General features: G+C 46.8%; 2 protein-coding genes and 1 pseudogene across 2 annotated transcripts; 2 read left to right on the top strand and 1 right to left on the bottom strand.

The window, feature by feature from the left end:
- The first annotated feature begins 145 nt into the window (after positions 1-145).
- On the top strand, positions 146-631 carry LOC124674540 (heavy metal-associated isoprenylated plant protein 39-like). The gene is made up of 2 exons (XM_047210585.1): positions 146-241; positions 376-631. The coding sequence occupies exons 1-2, from the start codon at positions 187-189 to the stop codon at positions 543-545; spliced, it is 225 nt and encodes a 74-aa protein (XP_047066541.1). The 5' UTR covers positions 146-186; the 3' UTR covers positions 546-631.
- Positions 632-1017: 386 nt separating this feature from the next.
- Positions 1018-2642, bottom strand: LOC124671614 (annotated as a pseudogene).
- A 7108-nt stretch (positions 2643-9750) lies between these two features.
- Positions 9751-10327, top strand: LOC124670098 (heavy metal-associated isoprenylated plant protein 39-like). The gene is made up of 3 exons (XM_047206604.1): positions 9751-9762; positions 9862-9940; positions 10072-10327. Exons 1-3 carry the CDS (start codon positions 9751-9753, stop codon positions 10239-10241), a joined length of 261 nt encoding a protein of 86 aa, XP_047062560.1. The 3' UTR covers positions 10242-10327.
- Positions 10328-14782: the final 4455 nt, after the last annotated feature.

Genomic DNA, 14782 nt, shown 5'->3' with positions numbered 1-14782 from the left:
ACCACGAACAACATTCTCCTCCCTGGTCTCCAACTCCTCTCGTCTCTCGTCAGGATGGCGCCGCAGGTATGGTTCCAAGTGCATTTCGCAGATCAAGCCTCTCTCAGCCATGGACAATTTCTTCGATGGGCTCTAATTGCAGAGTTCTTTGCATGCTAGCAGAAGGTGGTCCTGAAGGTTTCTTCTATGAGCGACGAGAGAGTGAAGCAGAAAGCAATGGAAACTGTTGCAGATATCTATGGTGAAGTGCTAGTTTTGCTGTTTTTTCAGCTTATGTTTTTCATCTCTTTCACGGATCGCTTGCTATCTTGGTTAAGTAGGAGTAGTATGCGGAGTAGCATTCAAGGTTCAATCTCTGATCATGATCTGAAACAGGTATTGATTCGATAGCCGCCGATCTCAAAGATCAGAAGATGACGGTGATAGGTGATATGGACACCGTCACGATCGCCAAGAGGTTAAGGAAGTTCGGGCGGATCGATATCCTCTCTGTTGGGCCGGCCAAAGAAGAGAAGAAGGATGACAAGAAAGGGGACAAGAAGTGATCAAACATGGTAGTTCTTAGTACTCCTATGTTCGATCCCGTGGATCTCTGTCTCTTCTTCTCGATCTCCAGGGTGAATTTTTTGTTTGCTTTACAGTGTATGTAGTAAAGTATCCAAGATTAATCTTAGGTGATTCTTTTCCTGTATAATTATTCGGATATCTAACTTGGCTCAGTTTGTCCTCAATATATAACTGCTCTCGAAAGTGTGTGAAATGCAGAGACAGAGAAATATATTTCTGAATATACTTGGAGTAGGCCTCAATATGATTCATCTACTTTATCAATTAAGAAAACATTATCGAAAAAATCAATCGAGTGAACGAGTTTCCTCAGCGTCGTTAATACAACCAAGGTTCATCGCAAAAGAACAGAAGGAAAGAAACTTCAAATTTCGAACAGAGGCGACAGGCCGCAACCCCCACTCGTCGTCATCCATCGCAGCCCATGGTTAAGTGGCATGGCTGGCGAAGTCATGTCTCTTTTGAAGGGTCCATGACGTGGCCGAGGAACAAGACTTGGCCCTTGCCATACTCGACGATGGCGAAGAGGAACGGGTGGTCCGCGACGAAGCTCATGGGCGGCGGCGGCGGCGTGCTCGGCGGGCTGTAGGTTGGGCTCGAACACGTGTACGTCGCTCCTGCCGCCGTGGTGCCCTCCTCATCCACCTCCACGGCGCACTTCTGCCACACAGACGACACGTAGAGCCCATTGGGGTGCATGTTGGACACCGTCCCAGACAGGTCCGCGGCGAGCGGGTCGAACGGGGCGGCGACCCCGAGGCCTCGCAGCGCGTCCATGGCGTTGAGCCGAGCGGAGAACTTGAACTTGGGGATTTTGCACGGGCTGACCCGCTGCTCGCGCCGGGGAGCGCAGCGCATGACAAAGTCCGGCTCGGAGACGGCAAGCCGCAGGAGGTCGCCGAGGCCGTCGCGGCTGTGCGGGAGGAAGATGAGCATGGAGAAGAAGGGCGCCTTGGGGTCGAGCTTGCCGTCGCGGCCGACCATCTTGTAGAAGCACTGGAGCACCTTGAAGCCGAGGTCGTCGAAGCTCTCGGCGTACTGCATTCCAGGGTCGGAAAGGAAGGGCACTCGCAAGGAGGTGCCGTCGAGACGGTTGAATTGGCTGCGGACGGTGTCCGACGGGTCGAACCTCCGGGCCCAAGTTGCCTTGAAGTGCATGGCGTTGGCGAGGACGATCTTGGCGTCGCCTTTAAACATCCCTGCGGAGACAAGGTCGCGTAAGCGCCCTCGGGTGGTTTCCGCGATGAAAGCGTTCACCTCTGCGGCCGCTGCCTCCGGCTGATCCGATCAATGGAATTAAAATTAGTTTCTCAGTTTCTACTCGTGCAAAGTATTTACTGTTATTGGTTGGTTCATCATGTTTACGTAAAGATTTATTGTTAATTTCGTAGTATTGTACAACCTGATTCTGAAAGTCCAAGGATCTTGCCAAGGCCCCGTGAGCGGAGGAAGCGGTGGACAGGAACTCCGGCCTGAGCGACAGCGATCTGTCCGCAAAGATGCCGGTGGCGAACGAGAGTTGCGGCCAAGAGCGCATCTCGGCGATTAGACCGGCACTGGTCGCGTTGAGGAGGTGGAGTTCCTGGGAGCCCAAGAAGGCCAGCAGCTCCCGCAGCGTCTCACCCTTCGTGCCGGCGGCCAGCAGAGCGAGCGCGGCCCGCAGGGAAAGGGGCGAGAAGATGAAATTGGACTGCTCGGCGATGGCGTCCGCGCCGGCGACCAAAGCGACCTGTAAGAATTGGTCCATCCCGGCCGGTAGGGTGATTAATATTGCTCCGTTCTCGGGAGCAAACAAACTGGCGTGGAGCAAACAAAACCTGGGCGCCGATCGTTCTCGGGAGAAAAAAGTAGGATAAAGATGAAGCCCTCGGCAAGTATTTATAGACGGGAGGGAGGGTGAGGGCAACACCACGTGTCCGCTACAGATTACAATCCGACCATCGATCCGAACAGTTCACGGAGAACGGACGGGGCTCGATCAGATTCGGGCGGAATATTACCTTTTCTTCTTCTTTTAAAGAATTTTCCCGATTGCTAAAGAGTGCACGATTGGCCAGCTTGTCTTCACGAGCCATCGGTGCATCGGTTCCTCTCTGTCCGCCGGATCCTCTCCGATCGAGTCGATGCTAATTTTTTTAAATAGTAGCTTTTTTTATTCATTTCTGGGAATAATATGCTTTTTTGATAAATTTTAAGAATGTTAAGCCCTCGGTGTCGGCCACACCGAAAGGACCATGTTGGTATCGCTAAAGCCGACGGGCTGGTTAGCAGCATAATCAGTAGTTCGCACCCTAAAATTCCTGCCCCAGTGATTCCCGCCACTTCCTCTCGCCAACCACTAGTAGAAAACCTCTCATCCATCTAAGCCTTTAGTACCGGTTCCCTTACGAACCGGTACGAAAGGCGTTATTAATACCGGTTCCAGGGGTGGGACATCTATACCAATTCGTTATGGCCTTTTAATACCGGTTCGTGTTACGAACCGGTATGAAAGGGTTTCTGCCCAGTTTTCAGGCGATGGTGGGACCAAAGCTGCACCTTTAGTACCGGTTCATGTAAGGAACCGGTACTAAAGGGTCCATGCCCTATATCAGCGCGCCGCCGCGCGCCCGAGCTCCCTGCATCTCATTTCCTTATCCTCTCTCACATTTCCAAATATTTTGCACCTCTCACACTCCAATAATTTTCATTTTTCTCCACCATTTTAACAAGATTAACGGCATACATCTATCCAAGGGTTAGCAATATCATCCTTCTTTCCGGCGTTTCTAATTTAGCTCATTTCTTTGGTAGTTTTAACTCGTACTATTTTTCTAGTGCAAGCAAGGTGTTCGATGAAATGCCTAAGTTAGTGATTTTATTTTTTTTATATGCAATTTGAGCTGAAATTATGGTATGTTTTGTAGGTTTTAATTAGTATCATCCCCGTCCTTACCGCCGTCGATCGCCAGCGTCGTCCCCTAGCCGGCACGGTACCACCTCGGTGAGCCCCTCTTCTTTTTTTATAAAAACAATTAGTTTTATGTGATGAACTTGAATATTAATTAAGTTGGTCACTCATATATCCATGATGTTGTGTATTTAATGATTTTTGATATACATATAAAATGCAGATGAGTCGACAATGGATGTACGGTGACCGGTGCCATCCCGAGTTCATTAATGGCATGCATTATTTTCTCAACGTGGCTGAGGCAAACGAGGCGGTCGAATGGTTTCATGTATTGTCCATGTAGTTCCTGTAAGAATATGAAGGATTACTCTACCTCGAAGACCCTTCACGTCCACCCGCTGGAGAACGGTTTCATGCCCAGCTATAATTGTTGGACCAAGCACGGAGAAAGAGGGGTTATATTGGAAGACAACGGAGAAGAAGAGGATAGTGACAACTATCCCTTATTCACCGAAGACGGTGATAGTAGAATGGGGAAGACGAAGTCGAAGAAGAGCCCATTTTCGATGAGCCGATTTTTGATGACCCGGATGACGATTTGGGTCGGGTCATTCTTGATGCGAAGATGAACTGCGGAAATGAAAAGGAGAGGTTGAAGTTGGAGAAAATGTTAGAGAATCACAACAAACTGTTGTACCCAAATTGCGAAAATGGTCAGAAAAAGCTGGGTACCACGCTGGAATTGTTGAAGTGGAAGGCAGAGAATGGTACTTCTGACAAGGGATTTGAAAAGTTGCTGAAAATAATAAAGAAGATGCTTCCAGGGGAGAACGTGTTGCCCTCTAGCACGTACGAAGCAAAGAAGGTTGTCTGCCCTCTAGGATTAGAGGTGCGGAAGATACATGCATGCATCAATGATCGCATCCTCTACCGCGGGGAGTACGAGAATTTGAATGCATGCCCGGTATGTAGTGCATTGAGGTATAAGATCAGGCGAGATGACCCTAGCGATGTTGAGGGCGAGTCCACCCCCAGGAAGAGGGTTCCTGCGAAGGTGATGTGATATGCTCCTATAATACCACGGTTGAAACGTTTGTTCCAGAACAAAGAGCATGCCAAGTTGTTGCGATAGCACAAAGAGGACCGTAAGAAAGATGTGATGCTGAGACACCCCGCTGACGGGTCGTAGTGGAGAAAAATCGACAGAGAGTTCAAGTCATTTCAGATGACGCAAGGAACTTAAGATTTGGCCTAAGTACAGATGGCTTTAATCCTTTCGGGGAGCAGAGCTCCAGTCATAGCACCTGGCCAGTGACTCTATGTATCTATAACCTTCCTCCTTGGTTGTGCATGAAGCGGAAGTTCATTATGATGCCAGTGCTCATCCAGGGCCCGAAGCAACCCGGCAACGACATTGATGTGTACCGAGGCCATTGGTTGAAGAACTTTTAGAGTTGTGGCGTGACGAAGGTGTACCTGTGTGGGATGAGCACGAACAAAAGGAATTTAACCTACGAGCGTTGTTATTTGTAACCATCAATGATTGGCCTGCTCTCGGTAACATTTCAGGGCAGTCAAACAAGGGATACAATGCATGCACACACTGTTTAGGTGAGACTGACAGTAATTATTTGGGAAACAAGAATGTGTACCTGGGGCATCGCCGATTTCTTCCAAAACAACATCTATACCAATATAAAAAGACCCAAAGGGGGCAGATCCATAAAATCCGAGCCCTCTAACCAAGATCTAACGGTTCAAATTAGGCCGTAGTTAGCGGTAAAACATTGTCCGACGTCCGCTAATCGCATCGGCCTTCCAGTGCTTCCACCCACGATTTTATCTCATCGTCAAACAACCGCACCCTGTGCCCACGCCTCCGCTGCTACTCATCGCCCATGTTCCATCCCATCCCCCTGCTCTCATCCAAACCGATCATGCAAGTTTGCGCCGCCGATACCATCGTTCTCGGCCGTCGCGCTCTGCAGCCCGCAGGCCCCACACTCATCGCCCCGTCACTGCCGCCGTCACGCTATCATCTGCTCCGTGAGAGTCGTCGCGTCTAGCAGGACAGTCGCCGAGATCCCGTCGCTGTGGCCGCAGGACACGACGGACATCGTGTCGCGGATAGCTGGACCCGATCTAATCGGTCCCGGCGCCCTCGCCCATGCCGCAGCGGCTTTCTCCTACACTCCCCTACCTTCATCACCCGTTCATGACGGCTCACAGCTAGCCCACTCCATGTAGTCAAGGCGTCATTGGTATGTTCTTGTACTGATTTAATCCCCAGTTTGTGTTTTAGATTGCTATATGACGTCTATGCAGCCCAGGGCTGCCCACATCTATTCTCCTCTAGCCGAGGACCTAAGTACCAGTATGTTCGTGAGGAAAGGTACTAACCTGGAGACCATCATTTTTAACCTGGGGAAGAATCCGGTTGCTCTATCATGGACCATAGTATTTTGAGTCATAATCAATTCATCTACAGGAATGCAGAAATTTGTGATCACTGACTTACCTGCAAAATATGTAGTTGTTTTGCAGTCGTGACTATTTTGCTTATATCTCTACGCGTTGATCCATACTCTTGTAAAACAGTTTTCTAAATGCATTAAAATAGATACGCGATAGGGTGTATGAAGTGCAATAGTTTTGCTTCACCAGGTAGCTATTGTTTCCCACTGCTATTGCTAGGTTTTGGCTTACAGTTAATGCTTTTTGCTGTTGCACAAGCAGTTTTCTTTTAATCCCATTTTGCATCAGGCCTGGAATCTTTGCACCATTAACTCACACAGTGAAACATGAAAAGAGTGATGATATATTTCTGATGTGTTGATATTTTTGAAGTGCGTGTGGGCATTATGTTCAGAATAGAGAGGAGGATACGGCCAGGATGCAAGAGGTGTACAATCTGGAAAAGGTCAGCCTTTATTTTGATACACTGTCTGTCAAACTACCTCACTTCATTATGCAGAAAAACTTCCAATATTTTGATACGCTATGCATACTTTTAACCTGAATTTATCGTTTGTTGTGGTGCACAGACCTATGGGTGTACTTCGGTGACTGACGGTGTGGCACTGGGTGATTCCACAAATCATCATGCGTTACTATTTTGAATTCAGGCTGCTTCTTATATGCTGAAAAACGTGCACTGAGAGGCAACTTTTATTATTTGGTCTTCGTCACCACTATACAATGCTTTTATTTTCTCACAGGCTTGCAGCAACATGGTATTAATGCAGGCTTACCTTGATCAACCAGCCTTTCTAGGGAGACAAGGTTGGGAATTTAGGCAAGCGAGGGTAGAAATCGTGCTTGAAGCATGATGCTAGGCATGAAATTCAGGCCTTCGACCGCCTCTTATAATAATTAACTGTTCTATGTGTGCCCCATCTTACTCCAGCTGTTCTTGGTCTTGCTCCAGGGAACCTGCTCAAGCACTCCAGTCTGATGTGGGTCTTAGAGCATCCGTTAGTCGAGCAGCAATTGAAGATGGCATGATCTGGGGCCCTATTTTGCTTGTGGTAATGTCCTCAGTGACATGAACCATCCCATTGCGAATTGATCGGATCCAACATTGACATTTTATTAGTAAAGAGTTCTTCTGAAAAGGCATGTTTGAATTGTGTGTAACATCGCTGTAGTAGAATTTCACATTTGATGTGCACACAAAGAGGTCCCAGCATCTGAGCCTTCTACATTCTTGTAACTTGCAGCATTAGTGGAATCAACCATAGAACTTGGATGGAAGATTAGTTAGCTATTGAACCACGTAAACAAAATGCTCTTGGTGCCATGGAAGCAGTGTGTTCCCTGTACTAGATCTGCTTTAAAAAAGAAGAAGAATTAAGCATAGTATCTATGATGTGATCCAATGTGGCGATGTAATTAGTGGCTGCTTAGATAGAGAAAGATCTATTTACTTCTTTACTGCTTTTGTTTTTTTAAATGTACATATTTATTGTTTGACACCAAAGTAAGTGGTTATTTACTTATATTTATGAAGCATGGACTAATGCACCTCCACAGTTGGTCATGTAGGTAAGGCGGTCCTGAGAGCATCTCCAGTCAAATGGTGGTTAGGTGGTTAAATAAATTTTGTTCAGTCAAATGGTGTTAGTTAAGTGTGGTACTATCTCTATATCCATGGAAGACCCAGGCTTAATAAGTATTTTAGTGGTTGTAGCAACTTAAAAGTTTGGTTATTGGGAGTTTCAGTTAAGGTTTTGCTATCTGAAATGAGAACATGTTCACTTGCTTGTCACAATTAAGAGATCTTCAGCCGATTGTCCTCCTATAGAATATGAAATGCTAGGCCATTATAGCTTCGGTTGAAATTATCATGCATAATAATAAAATGCATAGCATATTGATACAATCTGAGAGGTTGGAAGTTTTCGCTTGAATGTATGTGTCAACACCTGCTGCGAAGATTAACAAAATTATAGGAGGAGCTTCATAATTCATTACAGTGCTGATCAGTTTGCATAGGAGTGACATGAGCAAAACTGTTCCATCATTTGTAAATAATCTTAAAGTGTGATGAGCGCAGCAGTGGCAATATAAGTAACAAAGATATAATTTGATTAGTTGATTCACTTCAATATTTTGTGACAGAATTGATTATCAAATATAATACGAGTTGACAGTTTATAAAACGCTCTTTGGCTTTTAGTTTTGTGTAATTTGTTTTCCTTTTTTGTGTGTCGGCAAATAACCATGAATTGTAGATTTTTTGGATGGTTTGGAAATTTATGCGCGCCAGTTGACCAAATAATTTTATTTTAATAAAAACGTGCGTTGCACGTGCAATTTTACTAGTCACGTAAGAAAGAGAGGAAAGCATTTCGGAGGTGAGGCAGATAACCGAACGAAGCCTACCCGCCCTACTGGGGAAGTTATATATGATATGGTCAAGGATTTAAAAGTGATCTTTGGAAAGGGTCCCGGCGGACAATCTGTTCCGCATGATGTTGACAGACACGTACCCATGTGGAAGAAGAAGTCGATATTTTGGGAGCTACCCTACTGGAAATTCTTAGAGGTTCACTATGCAATCGACGTGATGCACGTGACGAAAAATCTTTGCGTGAACCTGCTAAACTTGTTGGGCGTGTATGGGAAGACAAAAGATACACCGGATGCACGGCAGGACCAGCAAAGTATCCACGAAGGAAACAACCTGAATCCGAGAGAAGTATCAAGGTCCTGCCGGCTACGCTCTTACCAAAGAGGAGAAGGAGATCTTTTTGAAGTCCCGAGTAGCATCAAGGTCCCGTCTGGCTTCTCGTCGAATATAAAGGGAATAATAAACATGTCGGAGAAAAAGTTTCAAAACCTTAAGTCTCATGACTGCCACGTGATTATGACACAATTACTTCCGGTTGCATTGAGGGGGCTTCTGTCGGAAAATGTTCGAGTACCCATTGTGAAGCTATGTGCGTTCCTCAATGCAATTTCTCAGAAGGTGATCAATCCACTTACACTACAAAATTTACAGAAGGATGTGGTCCAATGTCTAGTCAGCTTCGAGTTGGTGTTCCCACCATCCTTCTTCAATATTATGACACATCTCCTAGTTCACCTGGTCGAAGAGATTGGCGTTCTCGGTCCTGTATTTCTACACAACATGTTCCCCTTTGAGAGATTCATGGGAGTCTTAAAGAAGTACGTTCATAACCGTGCTAGGCTAGAAGAAGCAAGGATCGTTCAACAAACCTACCAAATGTTCCCTTACTTTTGTGTGAGGGACCTTTTTTTTTGCGGGGTTTTGTGTGAGGGACGCAACGCACAAGCTAATTCATGAAACGATGTATCACAGCGCTGACAAGGAGAGACAGAAAAAAGACTGTAGGATCTAGGCTGCTACCGTGCTACGTGATAGCAGGTAAGCAACTGTTGAGCCGCCAGTATCGACATGGCAACCTTTTGACAAGATGCACCTGATGAATTATAAAAAATCCTGGACTTCTGGTAAGTAACGGCTTTAACGTTATGCTGGCACTTCCCTTTCTGGCCATCCGCAACGACCAACGAAATGTTATAGTACTTTGTTAGGTGGCCACTTTGAATTTTGATCCAAATATTGTACACAGGCAAGGCGGTCTTTTCAATCCATATGACTTGTGCTCTTGGACCAAGAGAAGAAGAAACAGAGAGGAAGCCTGAACCCGGTGACGGTGTACAAAATCGGGTTGATGCCTCCCAGCTTGGCTCATTCTGCACACTAGAAACCACAAGCAACATTCTCCTCATCGGTCTCCAACCCCTTTCTGTCTCTCTTCAGGATGGCGCCCCAGGTATGGTTCCAGTAAATTTTCCTGCAGCTCAAGTCTCTCTCTCCCCATGGACAATCTCTTCGATGGGTCCTAATTGCAGCATTCTTTGCATGCTAGCAGAAGGTGGTCCTGAAGATTTCTTCTATGAGCGACGAGAGAGTGAAGCAAAAAGCAATGGAAACTGTTGCAGATATCTATGGTCAAGTGCTAGTTTTGCTGTTTTTTCAGCTTATGTTTTGATCTGTTTTACTTATCGCTTGCTATCTTGGTTAAGTAGGACGTAGTAGCACTCACGGTTCGATCTCCTGACTTGATCATGAACTGAAACAGGTATTGATTCGATAGCCGCCGATCTCAAAGATCAGAAAATGACGGTGATAGGTGATATGGACACCGTCACGATCGCCAAGAGGTTAAGGAAGTTCGGGCGGATCGATATCCTCTCTGTTGGGCCGGCCAAAGAAGAGAAGAAGGATGACAAGAAAGGGGACAAGAAGTGATCAAACATGGTAGTTCTTAGTACTCCTATGTTCGATCCCGTGGATCTCTGTCTCTTCTTCTCGATCTCCAGGGTGAATTTTTTGTTTGCTTTACAGTGTATGTAGTAAAGTATCCAAGATTAATCTTAGGTGATTCTTTTCCTGTATAATTATTCGGATATCTAACTTGGCTCAGTTTGTCCTCAATATATAACTGCTCTCGAAAGTGTGTGAAATGCAGAGACAGAGAAATATATTTCTGAATATACTTGGAGTAGGCCTCAATATGATTCATCTACTTCATCAATTAAGAAAACATTATCGAAAAAATCAATCGAGTGAACGAGTTTCCTCAGCGTCGTTAATACAACCAAGGTTCATCGCAAAAGAACAGAAGGAAAGAAACTTCAAATTTCGAACGAGGCGACAGGCCGCAACCCCCACTCGTCGTCATCCATCGCAGCCCATGGTTAAGTGGCATGGCTGGCGAAGTCATGTCTCTTTTGAAGGGTCCATGACGTGGCCGAGGAACAAGACTTGGCCCTTGCCATACTCGACGATGGCGAAGAGGAACGGGTGGTCCGCGACGAAGCTCATGGGCGGCGGCGGCGGCGTGCTCGGCGGGCTGTAGGTTGGGCTCGAACACGTGTACGTCGCTCCTGCCGCCGTGGTGCCCTCCTCATCCACCTCCACGGCGCACTTCTGCCACACAGACGACACGTAGTGCGACAGCACTCCAGCGTAGTCGACAATCGACGGCGCGGCACGTAGTTCCTCAAGTCAACTAAAGCAACGGATCGGTCGTCTCGTGTCAATCATGGAGCAACAAAAGTTAGTTTAGGCATCTCTTGCTGTAGGGTTAAGAACTCGATTCTCTGACCCGCAAGAAAAAGAACTCGATTCTTTGAGAACGGAATTCTAGCTATTGGTATTTGCAGCAAGAAGCTAAGCTGATGCTACTGGTGTCAGATGAAGATCGAGAGCATGACAAAAAGAGCATAAAATTAACCAAATTAAGAACTAGTATAAAGCTTCAAGTAGCAACTCACAGTGGTGGTGGTGGTGGTGATCCAGCGAGCAGATGCGAAGACTACTCCGACGACACCGACGGAGAAGAAGAGGAAGGTCGAGCTAGTTCTCGACGATGCCGCGGCGAGCTCCGATTCCGATCTTGCCAGCATGAATCTATGGTGGCGATCCGCCATCACCGGAGGAGCTCGATACATGGATGAGAGGGGGAAAAGATATATTAGACTTTTTCCGTGAAAAAGAAAGCGCCCAGATTGAAGCTCTCCTTTTGTCCATCACAAATGCCAAGAACAACACTACCCTGGCCTAAGCATTAACACTTCAAGAAAATGGTAAATCACTGTAACTAACCCGATGATACATATGTAATCACCAGACTGCAGCCGCGGACAGAAAACAAAAAGGACCATTAGACCACCAGAGTTGCTTGTAGGAGCTCCACCAGAGAGTCCATGCCAACCGGCCGGCCGCTGCCGCCACGCCAAGGATTGAGTCGACGAGCGTTGCACATGGTATTTCCTCTCCTCTCCTCGACAAGTAAAAGTCAAAGTCTAAGTCATAGTCACACGCGAAATCCGCACGCGGTGTGTGACCAAGGGCCTATACTTATAGAGCTACACTCCTTGTTAATTCTCTTCTCTTCTCTTTGTTGCTTGCTGGGAGAAAGATGATGGACGGCTAAGAAGATGATGTTCCCAGTTCTATGCTTGTTGCTTCAACGGACGAGATACAATGTGATGTGGATCGCTGACATGGAGAGAGAGAACAAACGCCCAGGCTTCCCTGCAAGCTGTATTGAATGACGTCTCTGCTTTTTGTTGCTCGCTGGGAGAGAGGGGATGGACGGATAGGAAGATGATATTCCCGGTTCTCTACTTGTTGCTTTGACGGCTAAGATTCAGTGTACTGTGGATAGCTGACATGGCAGGAGAAACCAAAAGCCCAGGCTGTCGTGCAAGCTGTGGTAAATTATGGCCAGCTCAATTTTCTAGGGGTAATTGAATGACTATCTCGTGAATCTAAATGAGCCATTTAGTTTACTTGACACTTGATAGGCAACCGTAGTTGAACCAAAGAAGAGCATTGCGAGTGGGAAGCTAAGCAGGTTGATCAGGTTTCCTACTACTAGCCGGAACGTGTAGCTCTCTTGTTGTGAACCAACAAAATCTAGTTTTCATTTTCTTCAAAATACATGGATCAATCACCGTCAACATATATAATTCGTGCCTAATGGTGTTTTCTGACTAGTGATTGCGGGCATTTAGATAGCAGCATTGAACCGGCATAATAACCTATGTTTACATGTGTTAAAATCAAGAGGCATATATTTAAGAGAAAGGTATCACTAAGAAATCTGGATACATCCATCGGAGAACATACTTGAAATATGAAGCAATTTTTTTCAAGTTATATATAACTCGGGAGGAAAACAATAAGAAATTTCTCTCCAAGCACATCACTTCCAAATCACGATGGAATTCAACCAATTTTTTACCTTCTTTGTTCAACCCGTGGGATACACATTTATAAAGAATCAGAATTACCTAACCAACTATCACATTAAAATTTACATTTTCATGGTTGTAAGTTTTTTCCTTAGATATGTTTGACCACGCCCCAGAGACGGAGGTCGGTAACCAGGAGTAGCAACATCAGCTTGGCTGCTTACTTTACTCCTTACCATCCTCCCAGACAATACTGTAATATTGTGACTTTTAGGAAGCATACTCTCAAATTCTACTCCTACGGATCCAAATATAGCACTAGAAGCGGAGGATCCTAGCTAGATTCACTAGCCATCATGCATCAAGCTAAAATATATTAATTTGAACCATCCATCGAAATTATGTACCAATATAGCCAAGACAAAAAAAACATTAATCTGTCATGCCTGCACCAAGTACAGTTCATCATCATGGATTACAACTGGAAGCCTACTTGGCCAAAGTTCAGAAGGAGTAATGCAACTAGAAAATAAAAATGGAACAAAGCCAGCTCCCAAGGTCCAGGACCTAGCTAGAAAATAGTGACCAAGCCAGAAACAAGCATTGCACACTCTAGATTAGACAACAGCGACACACTACAGCAGTCGACCTATAGCTCACACGACATATACATCACTACATGTACAAATCACGTTTGCGCACTCAACACAGGGATATGATTGGAAGGAAACTAGTGAAGAACTAGCATGATTTTAGAAACTCGCCAAAGTAAAAAATGGAGCATAGCTTAGCTTGACTGCAGATGAACGGGGAACCGAAGGGAAACCGCCCTCCCAGCCTGATGCAGCGTGCACCTCTCGTCGTTGTTGTGGTAGGTTGAGGACCACTCCACCGCCAGATCCTCTTCCACCACGTCCGTGCCCCAATCCTACGCCCAGTGCCGCATCTGCTCCCGCGCTAGGGTTCCGCTAGGGAGGTGCATCGGCGGTGCGGGGGACCTTGAGGAGGTGCGAGTCGGCGGGTAACCAATGGAGGAGATCGAGGCGGTGATATTCCGGCGGCGGAAGCGGCCGAAGCCGGCCAGGAGCGGCGGAAGCGGCCGAAGCCGGCCAGGAGCGGCGGCAGCGCGTGGCATCCAGGCCGGGCTTGTGGAGCAGGGAAAGGGCGTGTTGCGGATGCGCACGACGGGGAGGCGCGGAGGAGAGCAACGAGCTGGCTGCGGTGGCGCTGGATGTGGCGGCGGCGGCGATGGGTGTGGTGGCTTCTGGCGCCGGTGAGGTTGGGGCAGAGGATTTGGGGGAGAAAGAAATTGGGCGTTTGGTTCTCTCGATTCTTCGACCTCTGGCTGCGGGAGATGGCGCGTCGCCCGCCCGATGAAGATCGTGCGGCACGCGTAGTGAGCACACGGTAAGCCAGTTTGCGGTCAGCCAGAAGATAGAAATTGCCAATATGATTTACCGGATAAATTACCCCCTCGGAAACCATATAGCTATTTTAAGCTGATTTGATAGTGGTTTTGGGCTTTTGGCCACATAGATTATTACGGTTTAAGGGCATCTCCAACTCCAACGGAGCGACGCATACCGCGCGTCCGTTTGCATCAGGTGGCTCCAGCGGCACGAAGGATTTTATTTTCGATTTTGCATTTTTTTAACATGAAAACATAATTGACATAGTAAAAGAAAGGAAAATAAAAACCCTAAAACGCCTGCGCCTATTGGTTCTCGTCGTCGATGTCGATCACGACGAGCTCCGGTACCACCCATGACCAGTTGGGAAGCGGCCAAACATACGCGGACAGAAAACAAAAAGGACCATTAGACCACCAGAGTTGCTTGTAGGAGCTCCACCAGAGAGTCCATGCCAACCGGCCGGCCGCTGCCGCCACGCCAAGGATTGAGTCGACGAGCGTTGCACATGGTATTTCCTCTCCTCTCCTCGACAAGTAAAAGTCAAAGTCTAAGTCACAGTCACACGCGAAATCCACACGCGGTGTGTGACCAAGGGCCTATACTTATAGAGCTACACTCTGTTAATTATCTTCTCTTCTCTTTGTTGCTTGCTGGGAGAAAGATGATGGACGGCTAA

The sequence above is a fragment of the Lolium rigidum genome, chromosome 7, assembly GCF_022539505.1.
Source record: "Lolium rigidum isolate FL_2022 chromosome 7, APGP_CSIRO_Lrig_0.1, whole genome shotgun sequence".
Taxonomy (NCBI): domain Eukaryota; kingdom Viridiplantae; phylum Streptophyta; class Magnoliopsida; order Poales; family Poaceae; genus Lolium; species Lolium rigidum.
Note: the sequence above shows the minus strand (reverse complement) of the source record. Positions and strands in the feature narration are given on the sequence as shown.